Source organism: Babylonia areolata, chromosome 25, assembly GCF_041734735.1.
Source record: "Babylonia areolata isolate BAREFJ2019XMU chromosome 25, ASM4173473v1, whole genome shotgun sequence".
NCBI lineage: Eukaryota > Metazoa > Mollusca > Gastropoda > Neogastropoda > Buccinidae > Babylonia > Babylonia areolata.
Window position 1 is genome coordinate 8,737,388 of NC_134900.1, and position 24,441 is coordinate 8,761,828.

General features: G+C 42.4%; 1 protein-coding gene across 2 annotated transcripts in view; it reads left to right on the top strand.

Moving 5' to 3' along the window:
* LOC143299458 (phospholipid-transporting ATPase ABCA3-like) overlaps positions 1 to 24,441 on the top strand; it is a 98,514-nt gene that overhangs the window by 10,608 nt on the left and 63,465 nt on the right. The window contains exons 2-5 of one of the 2 annotated variants that reach the window (XM_076612674.1): positions 1,114 to 1,344; positions 2,937 to 3,187; positions 13,206 to 13,443; positions 13,867 to 14,040. In XM_076612674.1, the coding sequence (XP_076468789.1) occupies positions 1,122 to 1,344; positions 2,937 to 3,187; positions 13,206 to 13,443; positions 13,867 to 14,040 (886 nt within the window). In that variant the 5' untranslated portion in view covers positions 1,114 to 1,121. Of the gene's footprint in view, positions 1 to 1,113; positions 1,345 to 2,936; positions 3,188 to 13,205; positions 13,444 to 13,866; positions 14,041 to 20,055; positions 20,447 to 22,425; positions 22,485 to 24,441 lie in introns of those variants that run through there. The other variant, XM_076612673.1, reaches the window with a different exon arrangement.

The window sequence follows — 24,441 nt, forward strand, 5'->3', positions numbered from 1 at the left end:
AGTCTCAACTGTAGAAAAATGAATACTTCTGCTGTATGTGAGAGGTCAGTTTGTTGTCCTCTTAAATTTGTGTGTGTGTGTTAGTTTAGTTTCCTTTTTTGTGTGTAAGCAATTTTCGAGGTTTGGGTTTTGTTTTTTGCTTAAAGAATAACAATCTGGGAAGAATATCACCAAGTTTGACAGTCAAACCATGGGACTGCTCAAAAACTTTTAAAGAAGACTGTGTATGTTTTCTCCTGCCTCTACCACATGCACTTTGAGGCTAGAATATCTGAGCTCAAATACAAACTTTATTCTAAGAATATTTATATTTCACAGTTTCTAAAGAATTCTCTCTCTCTCTCTCTCTCTCTCTCTCTCTCTCTCTCTCTCTCTCACACACACACACACACACACACACACATACACACACAAAGTTTGTAAAATTAATGTCAAAGTTTGTAGGCAAGCAGAAGATTTTAGTAATGCAGGAAATGTGTCATCTTGCGTTCTTGGTTAAATGTACCAGAAGAACTATACATTGAATACTGTGTTCTTTTTGTGTGTGTGTTTTTTTATTCTTTTATTTTTATTTTTGACATTTTGGAACAGGACAATTATGCATTCATCAAAAAGATTTGATAGACTTGAAGATTGGTGGACAGACAGTAGCAGCTCACTCCATATGGATGATGCCAGGAGAGAGGTATGTTTTCCATGTGGATCTAATCTTGCACAAAAGAATTTTTACACTGGATGATTTTGTTGGTACAGTATTACAGTTCGCTTAATCAGTAAGTGCAGGACTGAAAAAGACCTTGTGTAAATATGTGAGGTACCCATTTAGATATCTTTATTCCAGTTTCTGGAGAAGATGCATATGGTGTGTTCATGTTTCCTTAACCTAACAACTACTGAGACAAAGTATGAGATCTTTTACATGCATATTAGATCTTCCACATACATATATTCATGAAGGGAGATAAAGACTCATAGTTTGCCGCTTTTGTGGACTGAGAAAATTTAATGACTTGGGTGAGCTTGTTTGCTATGTGGATCCTAAAAGTAAATGGCTCGTTAATCATGCATTTGTTACTTTCACTTCATCATGATGTTGTCTTCTCTGTTTTGCAGTGACTGTCATGGGTTTTGAATCTGAGGAAGACGTCATTCAGTTCTACCAACTGCTAGGAGAGGAGACTAAGGAGAAGTACCGCTTCACTGTCATTTTTGACATTGAGCCCTCAGCCAGTGCCTTGCCCCCCAATGTCAAGTACACCATACGACCGTGGCCAAAACATGAGTGGTACACATGGAGGGTATTTTCTTTTGGGCAAGGGCTGTCACCTGCTAACAACTTTAGCAGTACGTTGTTTGTTGTATTGTGGTGGTGAGGTGAGACAGTTACCAGTTCTGAACAGTGTTTGTTTTCATGCATCAGCCAGCTTCCAGTATTTGCCCTCACACATTTTTGTTTGGTTAATTAGTATATCGGCACATTGAGAGATGACCAGTAGTTAGAGAGATAACCAGTAGTTTGGGGAAAATGGTTAATGTTGGGAAGATACGGGTTTGAACCCATCAGAAGCACATCTCTTTTTTTTTGCTCATGGCTAGCTCCTACTCAGAGTTGTTAGCTCTGTGCTCACATGGAAAGATTGGGACCATACAGTTGAGTATTTTCAACTTGATGGATGTGTCATGAGGAGTGTAACTCAGACTGATTGACCAACACCGCATGCTTGTGTATAAATTCCAAACCTATGTGGGGTCTCCATGGCAGTGTTGTCATCACTCTCATCCCCATCTATCATCAGAAAAATCAAACAGAAAAAAGTCTGGAAGTTTAAGTCCCTTGAAACCTTGCTCTCACAGTGACCTCAGCTTTGAGTTCCAGCTCCATTTCAGTTGTGATGCCAGTCTTTGATGTGGGCACATACAGCGACACTGTCATGACAGTCTCCACTCCATTGGATACAATCAGTTGTGATGTCAGTCTTTGATGTCGGCACATACAGCGACACTGTCATGACAGTCTCCACTCCATTGTATACAATCAGTCAGTTGTGATGCCAGTCTTTGATGTTGGCACATCCAGCGACACTGTCATGACAGTCTCCACTCCATTGTATACAATCAGTCAGTTGTGATGCCAGTCTTTGATGTCGGCACATACAGCGACACTGTCATGACAGTCTCCACTCCATTGTATACAATCAGTCAGTTGTGATGCCAGTCTTTGATGTCGGCACATACAGCGACACTGTCATGACAGTCTCCACTCCATTGTATACAATCAGTCAGTTGTTATGCCAGTCTTTGATGTGGGCACATACAGCGACACTGTCATGACACAGTCTCCACTCCATTGGATACAGTCAGTCAGTCTGAAGGATTATTTTCATCTGTATTAGGGCTTGGTGGGTGGTGCCCTGTGTATATTGATCCACAAGAGGCACCACAGAACACCGCTGTAATAGCTCAGTATCACTGCATGGTCTTGTATGGTATGTGACCTGACTGCCAAACATGAATAATTACTCTGTAAAGACTGCTGACACTGGGAATGCAACAGAATGCACACACACATGCACACACACACACACACAGACAGACAGACAGACACACACACACACCGGTTTCCCCCACCACATGCATACAGACATGCACACACATGTGTGAATGAAAGTTTTAACACTGGCAGTGGCACACTTACTTTTGTTTTCTTCTTTTTGTTGACTTAAAAAAAAGAGATTTAACTTTCTCATTTTGCATTTCTTGTGACTGAATGAACAATCACTAGATGTTGAGACACATTTTTTATGAACAAACAAATGAACAGACTTCTATTTAAAAAAAAAAAAAAAAAAAAAAAAATTACCCCCCCCCTCCCCTGCCCCATCCTCCTTCCAAAAACCAGACTTCTAACATGGACATGACTGTTATGTTACTGGCAGTGTACTTCTGGCGGGGCTTTGCGTATACTCAGCGATTGGTCTCGGAAGCTCTGATCCAAGAGTGGCAGCCTGAGGCGAAGTTGAACGTGTCGTCATTGTACGTTCGGCGCATGCCATACCCACCATACAACGAGAACACCGTGATTAAAGTCATGGGAGATAGCTTCCCCACTATCCTCATGTTGTCCTTCATCTTCAGCGTCATCATCATGAGCAAGAACATTGTTGAAGAGAAGGAGAAGCAGCTGAAGGTAGGTGGGGTGCATGTATTTTATTGTACAGCGTTACTTCTTGTCACAACAACATTTCTCTGTGTGAAATTTGGGCTATTCTCCTTGTAAAGACATCCATTCATAAGTGTTTAGATAAACTATCATGAAGACAGAAAAAATTCAGATCTCACTCCTCTCAGTCAACCATGTTCATGTGCACAATAATCACACAGGAGACGCATATCTTTACAAATATTTATATACAAAAAAAACTATATTTGAAAAATTATCACATTCACTCATGCACTCATACGAACTATGAAGGGCAACAACACACAACACACTGCACAACACATAACGGGAATACTCATTTCTGTCCAAAGATTTCGTTTCACTCCAGTCCTCAGTCCAGGACACAGACTGCTTCTCAGCGCCTTCTCCACAGCTTGGCTGCTCTCAACAGTGGCACCATCAGCAGTTACTGCTGCTGCTGCTGTTGCTGTTGTGGCTGCTAGGTCTCGGCCCAGCGCCAACCCACAAGCTCTTTAAACCAAAATAAAAATACTTTCAGTTCATCTTGGATAATGTACGTGTTTATGCTTGCCTCCGTATTGTCTTGTCTGTCAGTCCCATCAGTCACATGTGTGAGGGGGTGCGTGTGTGCCCTTTACAATTTCACTAACTTACCTAGGTTCAGTCACGCATCATCCTCACCATTAAATTACCAATTATAAAATCACAATTCCTTAGCTATCGTCTTCGTAATATATAATATCTTTCACCCTCTTTTTGTCTTTCCAATCCAATCATATGTTTCCAAGCAGTAGTAATAGTAGGCCTCCTTCGGTCATGGCTGAACATGGATAGAGTATATCTGACCTAATGTCTAATTGGGCTGTCTGCTTGGGCCAAGCAGTGTCACCTGTGACTGTAGAGGCCGATGTGAGAGAGACAGTCTCTATCACAGCGATCACATGTGTAAACTGATGCTGGTCTGTTGGCTGCTGTCCCTTTTCTGCGAGCTTGCTTTTCTGCTGCAGCAGCTGACAGTTCGTCCTCATCAATCCGTAGCTGATTCTTGAGAGTGCTTCTCCATCTGTTGCGGTCATCTGCAAGGTCCTCTCAGTGTTGATCTCAAGCGCCTTCATGTCACGTTTGCAAACGTCTTTGTATCTCAGCTGTGGGCGGCCGATGCTTCTCTGCCCTGTGGCGAGCTCTCCATAAAGGATGTCTTTTGGGATGCGACCATCTTCCATGCGGTGAATGTGGCCCAGTCCAGCAGCTCATGCTGTCTCAGCATGGTATACATGGTCGGGAGGCCAGCGCGAGTTACCTTGTCTTGCCAGGAGATGCCGAGCATGTGCCATAGGCTTCTCAGGTGGAAGGTATTGAGCCTTTTCTCCTGATGAGCATGTGTGGTCCATGCCTCACTGCCATACAGCAAGGTGCTGAGGACGCAGGCGTTGTATACAGCCATCCTTGTCTTCGTGGTCAGCTTGGGATTTGTCCACACTCCTTGTGTGAAGCGGGCTTGCGTTGTGGCTGCCTTCCTGATCCTCTTGTCGATCTCGGTGTCAAGGGAGAGGTTGTCGGTGATGGTGGACCCAAGGTAAGTGAATTGATGGATGGCTTCAAGCTCGTAGTAATCAATGGTGATGGCTGGTGGAGATGGCGTGTCTTGGCCTAGGACATTTGTCTTCTTGAGACTGATGGTCAGACCGAAATCTTTGCAGGCCTGGGAGAAGCGGTCCATTAGTGACTGCAAGTCCCGCTGAGTGTGGGTCACAACTGCGGCGGCGTCAGCAAAGAGCATGTCTCTGATGAGGGCTTCGCGGACTTTTGTCTTTGCTCTGAGGTGGGCGAGATTGAAGAGCCTGCCATCTGATCTGGTCCACAGGTAGATCCCTTCTTGCACTGTGCTGAATGCATGTCTCAGGAGAAGAGCAAAGAAGATTCCAAATAGGGTGGGGGTGAGGACACAGCCTTGTTTGACACTGCTGTGTACATCGAAGGGCTTGGAGAGGTTACCATTAGACTGCACCGTCCCTTTCATGTTGGAGTGGAAGGACTCAATCAAGCTGTGCAGTCTGGGGGGGGTTGGGGGGGGGCAGCCGATCTTTCGAAGAGCCCAGAAAAGGCTATCTCTGCTGACTTGGTGAGGTCAATGAATGCGACATACAGGGGCATCCTCTGCTCTCTGCACTTCTCCTGGATTTGGCGAAGGGAGAAGATCATGTTTACTCTGGATCTCTCTGCTCAGAAACCGCACTGTGATTCCGGGTAAACACGTTCGGCCAGTTTCTGCAGGTGAATTAGGAGGACCTGAGCGAGGACTTTGCCTACAATGCTGAAAAGTGAGATGGCTCTGTAGTTGTTGCAGTCGCTCCTTTCACCCTTGTTTTTGTAGAGGGTGATAATCTTGGAATCCCTCATGTCCTGCGGTACAGCTCCCTCATTCCAGCACTGACAGAGGACTGTGTGCAGAGGATGCAGAAGAGCAGTCTTGCAGTGTTTAATGAGGTCTGGGGGAATTCTGTCACTGCCAGGTGCCTTGCCTGATGTCAGGCTGTTAATGGCCTTGCTGAGTTTGTCCTTAGTTGGCTCTGCGTCAAGTTCTTCTATGACCGGCATGCACTTGATGGCATTGAGGGCTGAGTTGGACACCATGTTTTCTGTGGAGTAGAAGTCGGAGTAGTGTTCTGCCCATCTGTCCATCTGCTGGCTAGGATCGTTGATTACTTCCCCAGTGGAGGATTTGAGGGGGGCAGTCTAGCACTGTGTTGGTCCCAGTGCTTTCTTGATACCATCATACATCCCTCGGATGTTGCCTTTTTCAGCAGCATTCTGTATCTCTTTGCTGAGCTCTGTCCAGTACTCATTTGCACATTGCCTGCCGTTAATTTGCAGGTTCTTCTCACTGGGTGACCATTTGTACTCAGTGAGTGCAGTGTGCTTGGCCTCAATACTGGCCTCAAACCAGTCGTGGGACTTCGCGGTTTTCTTCCCAAAGGTGGCCATAGCAATGCGGTGCATGGTGTCTCGTAGCATTTCCCATCTTTCTGTGGCAGAGTCTCTGGGCTGCAGTGCATCAAATTCTCTCTCAAAGGCCTCTGTGAACTGTTCTACATGGTCTGGCTGAGACATCTTGCTGACGTCAATGCGAGAGTTCCCTTGTTTCTTTGAGCAGTGGAACTTCTTTGGTTGCAGTCTGATCTTGCAGCATACCAGAGAGTGGTCCATGTCATAGTCTGCGCTGTGGTAAGAGCGAGTGTGGAGAAGGTTTTTGATGGCAGCTCGTCTTACTAGGATCAGATCCAGTTGGTGCTAATGTTTTGAGTGCGGGTACCTCCAGGAGACTTTGTGTTGGGGCTTTGTCTTGAAGAAGGAGTTGGCGATGCACAGTTCATGGCAGGTACAAAGCTCATGTAGTCGCTGTCCATTCTCATTCATTTTCCCCACTCCAAATGAACCGAGACAGGAGGGCCACGAATCGTTGTCTGCACCCACTCTGGCATTGAAGTTGCCCAGGAGAACAAGTTGTTCTGTCCTGGGGATGTTCCTTATGGTTGATGTGAGATTTTCGTAGAACTCATCCTTGGCGTCTGGAGAGGCGGACAGTGTTGGAGCATATGCGCTGATGAGAATGACATAGCCTTCGGAGGTGTTGAGGTGGAGAGTCCATAGTCGTTCTGAACCACCACTGCCTGGTTCGATCATGTTCAGCATGCTGTTCCTGACTGCAAAGCCTACTCTGTACTCTCTTGGGGCATCAGAGCTCTTTCCTTGCCAGAAGAAGGTGTAGTCCCTCTCCTTTAGTGTTCCTGAGTCAGCCAGCTGTGTTTCCTGCAGAGTGGCAATGTCCACATTTAGTCTCTTCAGCTCACTGTTTATGATGGCCATCTTTCTGGCGTCGCTGATGTCTTACAGATCTTGGGAGAGCCCAGGCATCATTGTCCGGACATTCCAACAGGCCAGTTTCATTGTTGATCCATTTCTTTAAGTTTTCTTTTTGCCTGGTGCAGAAATTAATGACCTGCTTGTCAGATATTCTCCTAATCTTCATACACCCATAGAAGAAGGCAGGTCGTGGCGGGACAGCACCTAACTGGCTGGGGGCTGCCCAGCTTGGGCGGGTGGTAGCTGTCCAGTGGGACGCGAGGGTCCCTCCCACCGTCAGAAGCAACCCCTGGCATCAGCTCTATGCCAATTGAGCGCTAACTTATAACCGGTAACTGTTGCTCCATGTGTTGTTCCGACGGTAGTGCTAGTAGCGAAGCTGGAGTGTCCTCTCCAGGTTTTAGGTTTAGGTGCAAGGTGTTTGTGGATGGATTGATGGATATAAGCTTGGGCAATGTAATATGGAAGACAGGCTGTTGCCCATGCAGCTTGTCCCCCCTCTCCACCTCACTGACAGATCCAAAGGAACAGAAAGGCTGTTACATTTTGGTGCCAACGCGGCCGCAGGAGCTGCCGGAAAGTGACAAAGTTTGCCATCCAACTGCCTTAGGGCCCCACACCGGATTTTCTGTCAGGGTTTACTCCCTTAGCTAGGTGGCTGCAGGTAGCTCTTCAGAGCTGGCGCCCTTTGATGGGTCCATTCCACCAGGGTGTCTAGCCACCCTCCTCACCATCCTCCTGAGAGGACTGGTGGGGGTGCTGGTTTAGTCGCCAGCAATTGGACCCTGTGACAGGTAGTACTGGGATCCAGGTTACCAGTAGCAGATATATCTATCTGACTTGACCCCCATGTTTCCAAGCAAACGCTAGTAATTACGTATGACAAATTTATATTCCATTATTCCAGTGTTGCGAAGAATCAAATCAAATCAAATTATGGTGCTTAGAGCCTTGCCGACCGTTAAGGCCATCTCAAGGCTTTCGCCACTTTAAGCGTTGAGAAGAAAGTCTCAGTGGAAATCATTCTAACAATGATACAAAGATAAGGTAAAATCAAGTGTAAGCAAAACAATATTCTTTTCTCCCTGTCACAGTAGCAGTGACATTATAAACACTTTGACAAAAAGGAATCTTACTGCCAAGTTTAGAAACAGTATGATAACATAACATTGAGTTGTTCTTTTTTTAAAGACCAAAAACCAAAACGACCATCAAATGCACACACAAACACACTTATCCAAATTGCTCCATCGACGCTGTAACAGTGAAATAAAATCGACACAAGAAATATTCTAAGTTGTTTTTTTCCACTCTCACCTGAGCACTAGGGTCTCAGAGCCAAAGTTCTCTGCGGCTGTAAGCCGAACGGTCACACTGGTTCGGTGACAAACAAGTTTTGCCAGAGAGCATGCACCTCCCTGAGCTCTCACCTGAACATCCGTATACGAATAATAAATGTTCACTTGAGCAACTTGTGCAACCACGCATATAACAAAGTTGCCTCTTTCAATTAAAGTGAAATGCCGCACGAAAAAATGTCTGCTTCGATGTAATGGTTTTCATCACACTCTTTAGGAAGAGCATGTCAATACAGCACAACTTTTTGGTTTTCTTTGTTTTTTTCCTGCCTGCAAGTATGTTTGTTTTCCTATCAAAGTGGATTTTTCTACAACATTTTGCCAGGGACAAGTTTATTGTTGCAGTTGGCTCTATACTGCATTTACTAGGTGTGTGTTACACACAGGACCTCAGTTTGTCATTTCATCCGAATAACTGGTGTCCAGACTACTCAAGGTCTAGTGAAGGGGGAGAAAATACTGGTGAGTGTGAGATGAGATTCAAACCAGTGTGCTCAGATTTTTTCACTTCCTAGGCATGGGCATAACCACTAGGCAACCACTATGTACATATATTCTGGACTTCAGTTATTCTTCCATGTTTTCCATTACATGCTTCCTGGGTGCAGTGACAGTGGATTCATGTGGACTGTCATTGGAGGGAAGCAGTGGTGGTCTCTGCTATGTGGGGCTTTCATCCTAATTCAACTGGCTTGCACATAACAGTGCAATATATTTTGATGTGTAGTGTTCATGTGAATGATAATGAAGTGTATCAGTGCTAATTTGTGTGGCTGAAAGTTTGAATGTATATTCATGTATATCTGGTGTGTAGTGAGTAATTTTTTTTTCTTTGATGTGGTTTCATGTTCTTTCACTGAAAGTTATTTATACCAGCCTTTTTATTTGCTTTTTTTCTTTCATATTACCCACTGAAACTAATGGTTCTGATCCTAATTTGGGTACAGCATCGCATGCCCATAAACTAATTTGGCCCAATCAAAAACAGAAGCAGACACTTCAAGGGACTTGACTCTGTCATCCTCCCAAAACATACCTTCCCTTGGAAAGTGTGATTCTGTACAGCCCTACCATTCAGCCAGTTTTTAGACCTGTTTATGTACTGATGGAGTCTCCCGTCGGACCGACGGACAAATAGGCAGGCTTATCCGTCGGTGTGTGTCCTCATATGGGAGAAGAGGCCGATTCTGGATGCGCAGCACTTCCCACAGGTGTTGCAAGGGAAAACGTCTCCAGAAGTTGAGCTCTGCTTCCTTCGCTCACGCTTCCCCTTAATGGCCAGCATTCTCTTGTTTTCAAATGTCTTTATGCCACTAGAGCACCGCATCCTCCAGAGAGAGCAGTCAAGGGCATCAGTTTCCCAGGAAGCAATGTCTGTGTCACAGGCTTTGAGGTTTGTCTTCAAGGTGTCCTTAACCCTTTCGCTGCCAGGAAAATAAGATTTAAGTGAAATCTATTTGCCAGGGTTTTTTCACAAAAAACGGGTATAAATTTTCAAAAAATTCTGTGTTCTTTGTTATTGGAGAAAGCCCCATAAACGTATACATTTTCTGAAAGGGAAATGAATAAAGAATACAAAACACATGATGTTTTCCCATTTTATATATTTTAATTGACATGCTGTTGTTTTGAAATCAGTGGTTTGTTTTCTGTCACATTTTCAACTTGTTCATTACAAACATTAGTCAGGTAATTTGCACAAAAATATCATTTTCTGGAGAAATGGACATCTGCACACACAAAATCATACTAGAACAACCACAATATAAAAAAACTGAAAAAGAAATAGATGCATTGTGACTTCCGCAAGTGATAATATGGATGTGAGGCCACGCCCCCTCAGTCTCCACCCCCTCCTCTTCACCCCTCTCACACGGTCACTTCATCCAGTTCTCATCAGACCGCGTTGGCTGAGTGCCAAGAAAATAGCTCATATGGTGTCCTGCTAAAAATTCGGTGACCCTGTCGTCTGCTAGAGTTGAACAGCCGGCATCACTCACTGATAGTCGCATCTTGGCCACTCTCTTGATTGCTTCCTTTATTTTCTATCAAATCGTCCTATAAATGTTCACCACTGTCTTCTCCTTCGAATTTATGCTCCAATTCTTTCTAAGCATCAGCTAAAGAAAGTAATCTTGGTTGATTTAGTTCGCCACGAGCGCATGTCTTGAGCACGGAGTCAGTCCGACATTTTGTTGAGCGAGCGAGGAGAGGAGCCAGGCAAAGACTGCGGCCAGTAACCCAACCAAAACGTTCAAATAAAGGACTGCCTTATGACGCAGATGGTGTTTCTAGCTATGAATAGAATCTAGAATGATTCCCCAAGCTAAAGCTACCAGCATTTTTGTCAACGAACTGAATGCAAAGCAGGGAAAAGTCAGAATATTTCGATGACGAGTTATCTCGTCATTGTGGCAGCGAAGCATACATGCTTTCCATGATGAGTTATCTCGTCATGCAGGCAGCCTAGGGGTTAAAGCGCTTGCAGGGTCTTCCAAGTTTGTGATGGCCTTCCTTCAGCTGGTCATACAAAAACATCTTTGTCATGCGGACAATGTGTCCTGTCCAGTGTAGCTGGCACTAGATCAGCAGGCTTTCGATGCTGGGCAGGCCGCTCCTCTCTAGGACCTGGAGGTTGGAGACCCTGTCTTGCCACTTTACACTGAGGATCTTTCATGGGCATCTCAAGTTGTTGAATGTGACGGTGATATGTCATCCATGTTTCACAGTAGGGACAACAAGGTGGTCAGCACAACAGCTCTGTTGGTTTTGATTTTGGTGCGGAGCCTGATGCCTTTGTTATTCCACAGGGTGTTGTTAAGTCTGCCAAAGGTGGAGCTGGCCTTGGTGATGCGCAGCATCACTTCTGCATCAAGGACTCCATTGCTGCATAGGGTGCTGCCCAGGTAGCAAAACTTGTCGACTGACTTGATCTCTGTGTCACTGATCTTGATTGCAGGCTGGGGGGAGGCACTGGCGTTCTGTGAGCTAGCTGGTTGGTCCATGGACTTGGTCTTGCTGAGGCTGATGGTGAGTCCAAAGCGCCTGCAGGAGGTTGAGAACCTGTCCATAATGAACTGCATGTCCTCATGGGTGTGTGCAGCAAGTGCGCAGTCATCAGCGAAGAGGAACTCTCTCAACAGTGCCTAAAACACCCTGGACCTGGCGTAGAGTTGCTGCAAGTTGAAAAGTTTGCCATCTGTGTGAAACTAGATGTAGATGCCCCAGTCACAGTCTTGGAAGGCGTCAATCAGCATGGCAGAGAAGAGAATGGAGAACAGTGTGGCCTGTTTATGTGATAGCATGCTATGTGACAAGATCTGACAGGTTCTCCAAGATCATCCTTCAGGGAACAGTGCAGGGGGAAAATGAGGCAGAGAGTGAAGACAACATCACTGAGTGGACAGAGGAGCTTTGCTAGAAATCGGGGGGACCCAGTCCCACGAAGCCAGAAATGGAGACAGTTGGTGATTTGTTCAGTAGTGCAGGACCTCCATGACTAAGCCAGATTATGGGACGAGCGACAGTGCTTTCTTTTCGTCAGGAGAATAAACTTCTTTCAGTCTGTTGATGTTCTTACTTTTCTCTTTCAATTGAATAAAAAGCAACAATAATATATCCCTGCTTCAGCCAGGCCCTGCAGTGTTGCTGCAGTGATTTATTGCCTTGTGTATTGCCATTGAACATTGTTCTCCTCTGGCATGAGTTTATTGCCTTTTGTACTGCCATTGAGCACTGTTCTCCTCTGGCATGAGTTTATTGCCTTTTGTGCTGCCATTGAGCACTGTTCTCCTCTGGCATGAGTTTATTGCCTTTTGTACTGCCATTGAGCACTGTTCTCCTCTGGCATGAGTTTATTGCCTTTTGTATTGCCATTGAGCACTGTTCTCCTCTGGCAGGAAACGATTGCCTTATGTATTGCCATTGAGCACTGAGCACTGTTTTCCTCTGGCATGAGTTTATTGCCTTGTGTATTGCCATTGAGCACTGAGCACTGCTCTCCTCTGGCATGAGTTTATTGCCTTTTGTCCTGCCATTGAGAACTGTTCTCCTCTGGCATGAGTGTATTGCCTTTTGCACTGCCATTGAGAACTGTTCTCCTCTGGCATGAGTTTATTGCCTTTTGTATGCCATTGAGCACTGTTCTCCTCTGGCATGAGTTTATTGCCTTTTGCACTGCCATTGAGAACTGTTCTCCTCTGGCATGAGTGTATTGCCTTTTGCACTGCCATTGAGCACTGTTCTCCTCTGGCATGAGTATATTGCCTTTTGCACTGCCATTGAGAACTGTTCTCCTCTGGCATGAGTGTATTGCCTTTTGCACTGCCATTGAGCACTGTTCTCCTCTGGCATGAGTATATTGCCTTTTGTCCTGCCATTGAGCACTGAGCACTGTTCTCCTCTGGCATGAGTATATTGCCTTTTGTACTGCCATTGAGCACTGTTCTCCTCTGGCATGAGTTTATTGCCTTTTGTACTGCCATTGAGCACTGTTCTCCTCTGGCATGAGTTTATTGCCTTTTGTACTGCCATTGAGCACTGTTCTCCTCTGGCATGAGTTTATTGCCTTTTGTTTTGTCATTGAAAACTTCTCCTCTGGCAGGAAACCGTTGCCATTTGTACTGTCATTGAATATTGTTCTCCTGTGGTAGGAGTTTGTTGCATTTTGTAGTGTTACTGAACACCGCTCTTCTCCTCTGGCAGGAGTTTGTTGCCTTTCCTATTGCCATTGAATACTGTTCTCCTCTTGCAGGAGTTTATTGACTTTGATATTGCCATTAAGTACTGTTCTCCTTTGGCAGGAGTCAATGAAGCTGATGGGGATGTCTTCAGCTGCACACTGGACGTCATGGTTCCTGCTGTTCTTCTTCTATCTGGTCATAGCCAGTGCCCTCTACACGATTTTCTTGTCAGTCAAGCTAGGGAGCAGCCAGCCTCTCCTTGTCTACAGTGACCCCTCCCTCATCTTCTTCTTCCTTGTCCTCTATTCCATCAGCATCATCGCCTTCACTTTCCTGGTCAGCACTTTTGTCAGCAAAGGTACACCAGTCAGTGTCTTCCTTTGCAGTCACTTGAAATTTTTAGTAATGTAGATGTAAAGGCTGTAAGTATGCATTTTGTGACCTGTGAAGACTGTAGGATATATATTATATAACTGTAAAGGCTGTAAGATCCATATCATGTGATTATTAAAGACTGTTTCAGACAGAGTTATCAATTCAGTGTTATTTCAAAACTCTTGCTCTCACATTTGATTGGTTTAGGAGTTTGAACTTTTGATTTCATCTTCTCAGATATATAGCACTGACTATGATAAGTGATCAAGGAATATGATGAAAAAGTGACTTTTGAGAACTTTATAATACATTTCATAATACCCCCCATTGTTCATTCTTTGATAGTTTTGCAGGGAAGCCAGCTGTCACATTATTCAGTATTCCTTCCCCCCTTGTTTTGTGGCAGCCAACATAGGGGCAGCCTTGGCAGGGATCCTGTTCTTCGCTACCTTCTCACTGTTTTTCTATGTTAGTAAGAACTACAAACAACTCACTCTGAAGCAGAAACTCAGCTTCTGTGTTTCCTTCAACACGGCCATGGGTTGTGGCATCAAGACCATCAGCTTGTATGAGGGAACAGGTGGGTAGACAGCTCTGTTGCTGGTAAAGAGGCACATTGGTTGCTGGTTAAGAGGGCTTTTTTTTTTTTTAAATCTAACTGCACATAACATATATACGTCATTGTGTGTGCGTGTTTGTGTGTGTGTGTGTGTGTGTGTGTGTGTTTAGGTCATTTGTGTAGGAATTTGTCTGCTTTTATGTGGGGTGTGGGTAGATTTGTTTGTCACTTGAGAGTTGGGCCTTTATGTCTGTGAGACTGTTGCATGTGCATTGTGTATCTATGTGTGTGTGTCTTTGTGTTTATTTCAATGTGTGCGCATGTGTGGGTGCATGCAGGTTCACTGTTTATTTTCGTTCTTGTTCTTATTTCAGTGATTTGCCTTCCATATTGCTGTTCCCTTGTGATATTCAGTGTATTTACTTATTTGTTTATTTTGTCTTAACAAAAGTATTTTATTATATTGTTATGTCAGTGTTTTACACAAACCTATGATAGGTTATTAAGGCCTGGTCAGCATAGTGGGTTTAAGAGAAAGTGGGCATCTGCTGTTGCAGCCTTTTCTTTTTCGATTTCAGTTGTTGTTTTTTTTACAGCAGATGTGGTGTGGTATATATGGATCTGTCTGCACACTCTGATATCTAAAAACTGAAACTGAGGACACATTGATAGCACTGGTTGCTGATTAAAAGGGTTTGTGGATTGTTGGTTAACAGGGCTCATTAATTGTTGGTAAAGAGGTCTCACTGATTGTTGGTTAACAGGACTTATTAATTGTTGGCTAAGAGGTCTCACTGATTGTTGCTTAACAGGGCTCATTAATTGTTGGCTAAGAGGTCTTACTGATTGTTGGTTAAGAGGTCTCATTAATTGTTGGCTAAGAGGTCTCACTAATTGTTGGTTAAGAGGGCTTATTAATTGTTGGCTAAGAGGTCTCACTGATTGTGGGTTAAGAGGGCTTATTAATTGTTGGCTAAGAGGTCTCACACAAAGCATCCAGAAGATGGACATGGCACAGCCCTGGAGGAGATCACCACAACCAAATAGACTACATCATGATAAAGAAGCGTTTCCAGTCTAGCGTGAACATTGCCAAGACAAGAAGTTTCCCAGGAGCTGACATTGCAAGTGACCACGACTTGGTAATGATGACCTTCAAACTCCAACTGAAGAAAACAAAGAAACAAAGCTTCTCAAGACTGAAGTTCGACCTGGAAAAATTGAAAGATCCTGAAGTACAAGAGGCATTCCAAGCCATGATTGGTGGGAAATTCGCGCCACTCATCACTCTCGATGCAGATGACGCCGACCTGGATACACTCGTAAGCGACTTCAACGCAGCTGTAACTGAAACAGCCCAAACAACTCTTGGAAAACAACGCACCAAAAAGAAGCCCTGGGTCACGGACGACATCCTACAGCTGTGTGACAAACGTAGAGACCTGAAAAAGAAGAAGAATGAAGAAGAAGGGGCAAAACAGTACAAAGCAGTTAACACCGAAATCAAGAGAAGCATGAAGAAGGCAAGGGAGAATTGGATTGAAGGAAAATGCCAGGACATAGAGGAAAACCTGACAAGAAACAACAGCAAGAAAGCCTACCAAGTTGTGAAAGAACTTACCAACACAAGGCAAGGTAGAACTATGTCCAACATCCAGACCAAGGATGGAAAATGTCTAACAGAAGAACAAGACATCCTGAAGCGATGGACAGAATACTGCTCAGAGCTATACAACATACAGACCACAGGTGATCCAGCAATACTGAATGTTCCACCAGCCACTGATAACAGTAACCACCCCATACTCCGTGAAGAAATAGAGGCAGCAATAGCATCGCTGAAAAAAGGGAAATCGGCAGGAGTGGACAACATCCCATCAGAACTGGTCCAAGCAGGGGGTGAAGTTATGATAGATGTGCTACTGAAAATCTGCAACAAGATCTGGCAAACAAGGGAATGGCCCACACCGTGGACACAATCACTGATCATCACCCTTCCCAAAAAAGGCAATCTCCAGCAGTGTCAAAACTACCGCACCATCAGCCTGATTAGTCATCCCAGCAAAGTCATGTTGAAGATCCTGCTTAACAGACTGAAACCACAAGCAGAAAACATCATTGCTGAAGAACAGGCAGGTTTCAGACCAGGAAGGAGCACAACTGAACAAATCTTCAACTTGAGGTTGCTATGTGAGAGGTACCATCAACACCAACAAGACCTCTACCACGTCTTCATTGACTTTAAGAAGGCATTTGACAGGGTCTGGCATGCAGCGTTGTGGGCTACCATGAATCTGTACAACCTGACCAGACTGATACGGCACCTCTATGACAAAGCCACCAGCGCTGTCTACCTCAACAACAGCATCGGGGACTGGTTCAGAACCACAGTCGGAGTGAGACAAGGCTGTCTACTCTCCCCAACACTCTTCAACATCTTCTTAGAAAGAATAATGACTGACGCACTGGAAGAGCATGAAGGAACAGTCAGCATAGGTGGCAGAACAATCACAAACCTACGTTTTGCCGACGACATTGATGGACTGGCTGGAAAAGAAGAACTGGCAAGCCTGGTCAAACATCTGGACAAAGCCTCCACATCGTATGGAATGCAAATCAGTGCGGAGAAAACCAAACTGATGACTAACAACACCAACGGCATCAGCATTGACATCAAAGTCAACTACGAAAAGCTTAAAACAGTCCACAGCTTCAAATATCTGGGAGCAATCGTGTCAGATGAAGGATCTAAACCAGAAGTACTCTCGAGAATTGCCCAAACAACAACGGCACTCAACAAGCTGAACACCATTTGGAACAAAAACATCGCTCTCAGCTCAAAAATCAGACTGATGCGTTCCCTGGTTATATCAATATTGCTCTACGCCTGCGAGACTTGGACCCTGACTGCAGACATCGAGAGAAGAATCCAAGCTGTCAAGATGAGATGCTTTCGTAGACTACTTGGCATCTCCTACAGAGACCACATCACTAACACGGAAGTGAAGAACAGAATCAAACAAAGTATTGGACCCTACGAAGACCTTCTGTCCATAGTGAGGAAACGCAAACTTAGGTGGTATGGACACATCTCCCGATCATCTGGTCTTGCCAAAACGTTCCTGCAAGGCACCGTACCAGGAGGCAGAAGGAGAGGACGGCAGAAGAAGAGATGGGAAGACAACATCCAGGGGTGGACAGGCTTGACGCTCGGTGACGCCCTGAGGAAATCAGAAAACCGTGAAGAGTGGAGAGGGGTGGTGGTCAGGTCAGCAGCGGTGCCCGAACGGTCTGAACCCAGACTACGGGAGAGGTGAAGGTGAAGGTGAAGAGGTCTCAGTGACTGTTGGTTAAGAGGGCTCATTAATTGTTGGCTAAGAGGTCTCAGGGATTGTTGGTTAAGAGGGCTCATTAATTGTTGGCTAAGAAGTCTCACTGATTGTTGGTTAAGGGGGCTTGTAAGCCCACAATTTCTGCAATGCCATGATTTCTCTCACACTGATTCCGATGTTGAATTTGAGGTGGATGCATTGCAGTGATCCATCTCAAGTCAAATACAATATATAGTTGTGTTTCAGTGTCATTACTGTTCATGTCTTCGCTAACGTCATTGTCGTTACCATGTTTGTCACTGTGATTGCCCCCTTTTTTTCTTTTCTTTTTTTGTCGCTCATTTTTCTCTAAGATTTGCGTTGGGAAAAGACAAGAAACCAACTCTGATGATAAAGGAAAGGGTGCCCCCACAATTTCTTACACATTGTAAGAAATTGTGGGCTTACAGGGCTCATTGATTGTTGGTTAAGATTGCTCATAAATTGTTGGTTAAGTGGGCTCACATATTCTTGGTTAAGAGGGCTCACTTACTGTTGGTTAAGAGAGCTTATTGGTTGAGAGGGCACATTGGTTGTTGGTCAAGAGAGCACATTGGTTGTTGGTTAAGAGGACATATTGGTTGTTGGTTAAGAGGGCATATTGGTTGTTGGTTAAGAGGGCACATTGGTTGTTGGTTAAGAGGGCATATTGGTTGTTGGTTAAGAGGGCACATTGGTTATTGGTTAAGAGGACACATAGGTTGTTGGTTAAGAGGACACATAGGTTATTGGTTAAGAGGACCACATAGGTTGTTGGTTAAGAGGACATAGGTTGTTGGTTAAGAGGACACATTGGTTGTTGGTTAAGAGGGCATATTGGTTGTTGGTTAAGAGGACATAGGTTGTTGGTTAAGAGGGCATATTGGTTGTTGGTTAAGAGGACACATAGGTTGTTGGTTAAGAGGACATAGGTTGTTGGTTAAGAGGGCACATTGGTTGTTGGTTAGAGGTGTTTGTATCCTGCTATCCACACCTGACTTTTTTCCTACTATAAAGGTTTCTCATGTGAATGTGATGTGCAAACTGCTGTCAGTGAGGAGAATACACCACCTCCCTCCTTTGTTTCTTTTTGCTTGAATGTTCACTTATTCTGAAAGTTCCTGAAGGACGTGCAGTAGTTCTTTCACAAACACTAGGTGTGTGTTTTACATGGATCGTGGATTATTATTTCCTTTGAAACATTGGTGTGCAGTCATCCACTTAAGATCTAGAGAAAGTAGAGGAATATGGAGGAATATCACTGCCAGTCACAAAGTGCCTCTCCAAAACCATCTCACTGACATCGCTACTCTCCCATCCACTTTTCTCTCTTCCAACACTTTGAAATGTGTAGCCTGTGTTATCTCCTTTGTCCATAAGTATTTCTTTGGTATCTTTCTTTGCCAACATTTTACTGCAAAACATGGTGAGCCCACTCCCAGAGCTGAACAAGATGACATATGATAAAAAGAAATCCATATTTAAAATTCTTTTTATTATCATTACAGGGTTCTCAAAAAGTTTGGAACTTGTACAGTTGTATTTGTATTTCTTTTTATCGCAACAGATTTCTCTGTATGAAATTTGGGCTGCTCTCCCCAGGGAGAGTGCGTCGCTATATTACAGCGCACCCATTTTTGACTCACGTAAACAAAATGAGTCTATGTTTTAACCTGGTGTTCGGTTGTCTCTGTGTGTGTGTCAGTGGTAAACTTTAACATTGCCATTTTCTCTACAAATACTTTGTCAGTTGACACCAAATTTGGCATGAAAATAGGAAAAATTCAGTTCTTTCCAGTCATCTTGTTTAAAACACCATTGCACCTCTGGGATGGGCACAAAAAAATTAAAAAAGAAGCCAAATTATATGCAAACTGAATTTACTGTTATATTTATATGTTTTTTATTCTCTAAACTTGGCACTTTGATATGATATTCTGACACACCATCAATTGCAGTCATTTTTATCATTTTTTGTTCAAACAGGAACTTCTTTTACTAAGCATGGAAGTTATATTTCTGGTGCATCTCTTTGGTGCAGCTAGTAAAAAAAGGAAATTAATCTGTAATTAAAACTAGGGGGTTTAATTTGCTTTAAACTGATCTTTCTCATCTTAAACATTACATTTTTGAAATTATACTCAATACATAAAAAGCTTGTGTGTTTTACTCTGTGTACAGGGCTTTCACTATGTTCATTTGCCCAAGTGGTCTTTTTCGGAAAATACTAAAATCAGTATTTTGAGTGGACTTTACGACCTATTGGCTGAGCCCTGAAGGTCATGGGCAAAAATCAGTTGAGTACACATATTTATACATATTCAAAGCACGTGCTCCCGACCGCGAGGGCGACATTTTGTTTCAAGTAGTTGACCTGCTCGTTCAATCCAATATTCAATCGACAGTACACATAACATGTGATGGAAAGTTGGGAGAAGGAGACCATTAAATATTTATTCAGGGACAGATTTGTGAACGCCTCATCACTTACTGGATTATGCCCCAAACTGCCATAAAAATATCAACAAAATCAATCAGAATCACCAATTTTTTTTCAGTTAAAAATAATAAACCATGAGAGTTAATACCCTTGATGAAACATGAAAATTTCCAGTTTTGACTTTTCTCAAAATTAAGTCCTTTTCACTTCATACGACATTTAGAAGTACTTGTATCTGGGTCTACTTGTTAGTAGTTTAAGAAAATACTCAATTTTCGTATCAACTTTAAAAAAACAAAAAACAAAAACCAACTATAAAACTAGATGGTCATTTACCCCGAGACTGATACCACCAAACGTTATCAGTCATGTGACTAGCAGAAGATGCTTGTTACACACAAGCTGTTAGCACCAACGGAAGAGACAGCAACCACTGATGAAGTCAGTCAGCCATCCACCCTCAAAACTGGCCATTCTGACAACTCCCCACTGGCTCAGTTTCTGCATCAGTGGCAGACTGCACTACAAAAACGACACCAGGCTAGACAACACAGTGTCACACGCCTTTGAAACACAGCCATCCTAAACAACAGATCCTGTCAACTTGATATCATCTTTATCATCAAGATCAGAACATGTATGGGTTGAATCAATATTATTCATATCATACAATTTAATATAGATCTGAATGCTATGACATGTCATGTGAATTTGAACTTTGATATTGAATTTCTTCAAACTCGCACACACACACACACAGTCTATAGTGACATTACAGTAATACAATTTGTAATATTATGTAGTTTGTGTACACATGTTTTGAGCACAAAATAGGTTCAAATGTGGAATGTATTTACTGAATTAGGTGTGTATGAGAAAGAGACAGTGAGAGATTGCAAGAGAAAATTCTTTATTCATGAGGATAATAGATATATGAAAGTTGTTTGTTGTATTGATGTGTGTGTGTGTGTGTGTGTGTGTGTGTGTGTGTGTGTGTGTTAGGCTCTATAACAATGACATAGTATGACTGATATGCAGTCTACATAAATGATTTTAGACTGCTGGGAAACAGACCTTGGCCTGACTGATCCACTCCAGGGGTTTGAACCATTGGCAATAATATCAATTGCCTTGAAAATGTTCAGTATTGTGCAGACTACTTTGGTGTAGTAGGTGCTAGTTTGGGGTGGGAGAGAAGTGGGATTTGTTCCAGTATGGTGACATTACCGTAATACGATTTATAATATGTAATTTGTGTACACATGTTTTAATCACAAAATAGATTCAGTGGAATCCATTTACATTTCAGTGGAATGTATTTTCTAAATTAGATGTATATGAGAGAGAGACACAGAGAGTGAGAGATTACAAGAGAAAATTCTTTATTCGTGAAGGTAATAGATATATGGTAAATGAAAGTTTGTGGTGTTCATGTATGTGTGAGAGTGTGTGTGTGTATGTGTGTGTGTGTGTGTTTGTGTTTGGCTCTGTAACAATGATATAGTGTGATTGATAGCAGTCTGTGTAACTGATTTTAGTCTGCTGGGAAACAGACCTTGGCCACACACACACACACACACACACACACACACACACACACACACACACACACACACACACACACACACACAGAGTATATAGTGACATTACAGTAATACAATTTTGTAATATTATGTAATTTGTATACACATGTTTTGAGCACAAAATTGTTTCAAATGTGGAATGTATTAACTAATAAGTTAGATGTGTATGAGAAAGAGACAGAGAGAGATTACAAGAGAAAAATCTTTATTCATGAGGATAATAGATATATGATAAATGAAAGTTGTTTGTTGTGTTCATGTGTGTGTGTGTGTGTGTGTGTTGTGTGTGTGTGTGTGTGTGTGTGCGTGCGTGCGTGCGTGTGTGTGTGTGTGTGTGTGTGTGTGTGTGTGTATTAGGCTCTGTAACAGTGACATAGTATGACTGATCAGCAGTCTACATGACTGATTTTAGACTGCTGGGAAACAGATCTTGGCCTGACTGATCCACTCCAGGGGTTTGAACCATTGGCAATGATATTAATTGCCTTGAAAATGTTCATATTGTGCAGACTACTTTGGTGTAGTAGGTGCTAGTTTGTTGTGGGAGAGAAGTGGGATTTGTTCCAGTATAGTGACATTACAGTAATACAATTTCTAATATTATGTAGTTTGTGTACACATGTTTGATCACAAAATAGGTTCAAATGTGGAATGCGTTTACTGAATTAGTTGTGTATGAGAAAGAGACAGAGAGAGATTACAAGATAAAAATCTTTATTCATGAGGATATTAGATATATGATAATGAAAGTTTGTTGTGTTCATATATCTGTATATATAGATATAGATATTTATATGTATGTATGTCTGTATGTATATATATATATATATATATATATATATATGTGTGTGTGTGTGTGTGTGTGTGTGTGTGTGTGTGAGGCTCTGTAACAATGATATAGTATGACTGATACATAGATATTTATTAAATGAAAGAGATGTTTTTTGTGTTCACATGTGTGTATCTGTGTGTCTATGTGTGTGTTTAACAATAATATAGTATGACCGATAGCAGTTTACATAACTGATTTCAGACTGCTGGGAAACATACTCTGGCCTGACTGATCCATTCCGGGGGGTTGAACCATCTTGTGTATGGAGTGTAACTGAACTTTATTTCTTATATGAAGTTGAATCATTTTTCACTAAAACAAAAAGCAAATTTGAGTTTAAACAATCATTTGAAACAATTAGGCACATTGTTAATATCTATATTTATTTTTTCACACTGTATTACACTTTTTCTCAACAATTATAAGCTTATTATTCAGTAATTAACAGTTTTTGTTTTTCATACATAGTAAAAAGTTCACTGTTCAGTTACATCTTATGTATTAAGATATATATAAATACATGTATAAAATGTAACTGAACTATATTTATCATTTGAATTTTGACTTCCATGTGTGAGCATGAGCATGTAATGGAGCCGCATACTCAAATAGATGTATGTAGAACTTTTGAAGTTTACACTAGAAATAGAGTGACTGTTTTAAAAATGATCTAGATTATGAAGTAATTATATATATATATATATATATATATATATATATATATATATTGGGTCTTACTAAATCAGGGTTATCACAAAAATCTGTAATATGATGAAAATGTGTTGTGAATGTCATTTTTTCTAATACTAATTGTAATCATAATGCAGACAGGCACATTGTTAATACCTATATTGAGTTCACATTGTATTAATTGTTTTCTCTATGATTAAGCTTATAATGCACAACGTAATAGTTTAACAGAAAGTTCAGTTACATCTTATATATTCATACATGTATAAAATGTAACTTAACTTTATTACCTATCTTGTGTGTGTCGGTGTGTATGTTGGTCACACTTAGTTGCATTTCCTCTTTCATTTAAACAAAAGCAAGTGTGAGTTAGAAATGATTTTTTTCCTTTGTGACTGATTTTGAAAAAAATTAGTGAAAAAAAAAGTGAAATCCAACACACCTTTGTGTGGTCTGTATTTTTATGTTGGGAGGTGCATGTGACTTTTGTTTTGCAATTGATTTTTTGTGTATTTTGATTCATTTGTTGTAGTAAGTGCATGTCACAAGTGAGTCTTGAAGGCCTTGCCTCTCTTGTTTTTGTGTTTTTTCCCGCCTGCAGTTTTATTTGTTTTTCCTATCGAAGTGGATTTTTCTACAGAATTTTGCCAGGAACAACCCTTTTGTTGCCATGGGTTCTTTTATGTGCGCCAAGTGCATGCTGCACACAGGACCTCGGTTTATCGTCTCATCGGAATGACTAGCGTCCAAACCACCACTCAAGATCTAGTGGAGGGGGAGAAAATATTGGCGGCTGAGCCGTGATTTGAATCAGCGTGCTCAGATTCTCTCGCTTCCTAGGTGGACACGTTTCCTCTAGGCCATCACTCCACTTCTTTGGAGCATGGTGAAATGACGCTTAATTTTCAGCAAACAGTGGTGTATGCAGCCAATGCAATGAGCACCACTCATAACCAGGTGTGCTTTCTTGCTTTACAATGAAAATCAACAGCTGTCATTTATAAACCACTCAACAACTGTATTTTTTTCAGCTGAAACATCCAGTTTTCAAACACATTTTTCAAGCCTTTCATGGTGCTTGAAACAGCTGTAAGAGTAATTCACGAGAGGCCACTGGTAGACTGTAGACAACCTGATGATTTAAATCCCTTGATTTTCGAGCATTTATGAGAACATTACTGCTTTTTTGAAGTGGTCATGAACTTTTGGTGAAGTGTGTAGTATGGTGATAGGAAGGTGTCAGAATGGTTAAGACGCTTATCTCCCAATACAGCATCTGTGGAGGTCTGGGCTTGAATCCTGATCTGACCCTTTCTCCCGAATTTTTACATGAAGATATGAGTGTCTTGTCATTTGGAGGAGACAATCAACGAAGGTCCAATGTGCACCACGCACATGGCACACTGAAAAAGAAGTTATGGCAACGAAAGCGTTGTCCTCTGGCAAAATTCTGTAGAATAAATCCTCTCTGATAGGTACTCAAATTTATGTGGATGCACTCAATGCCTAACTATGCACACTGGGTTG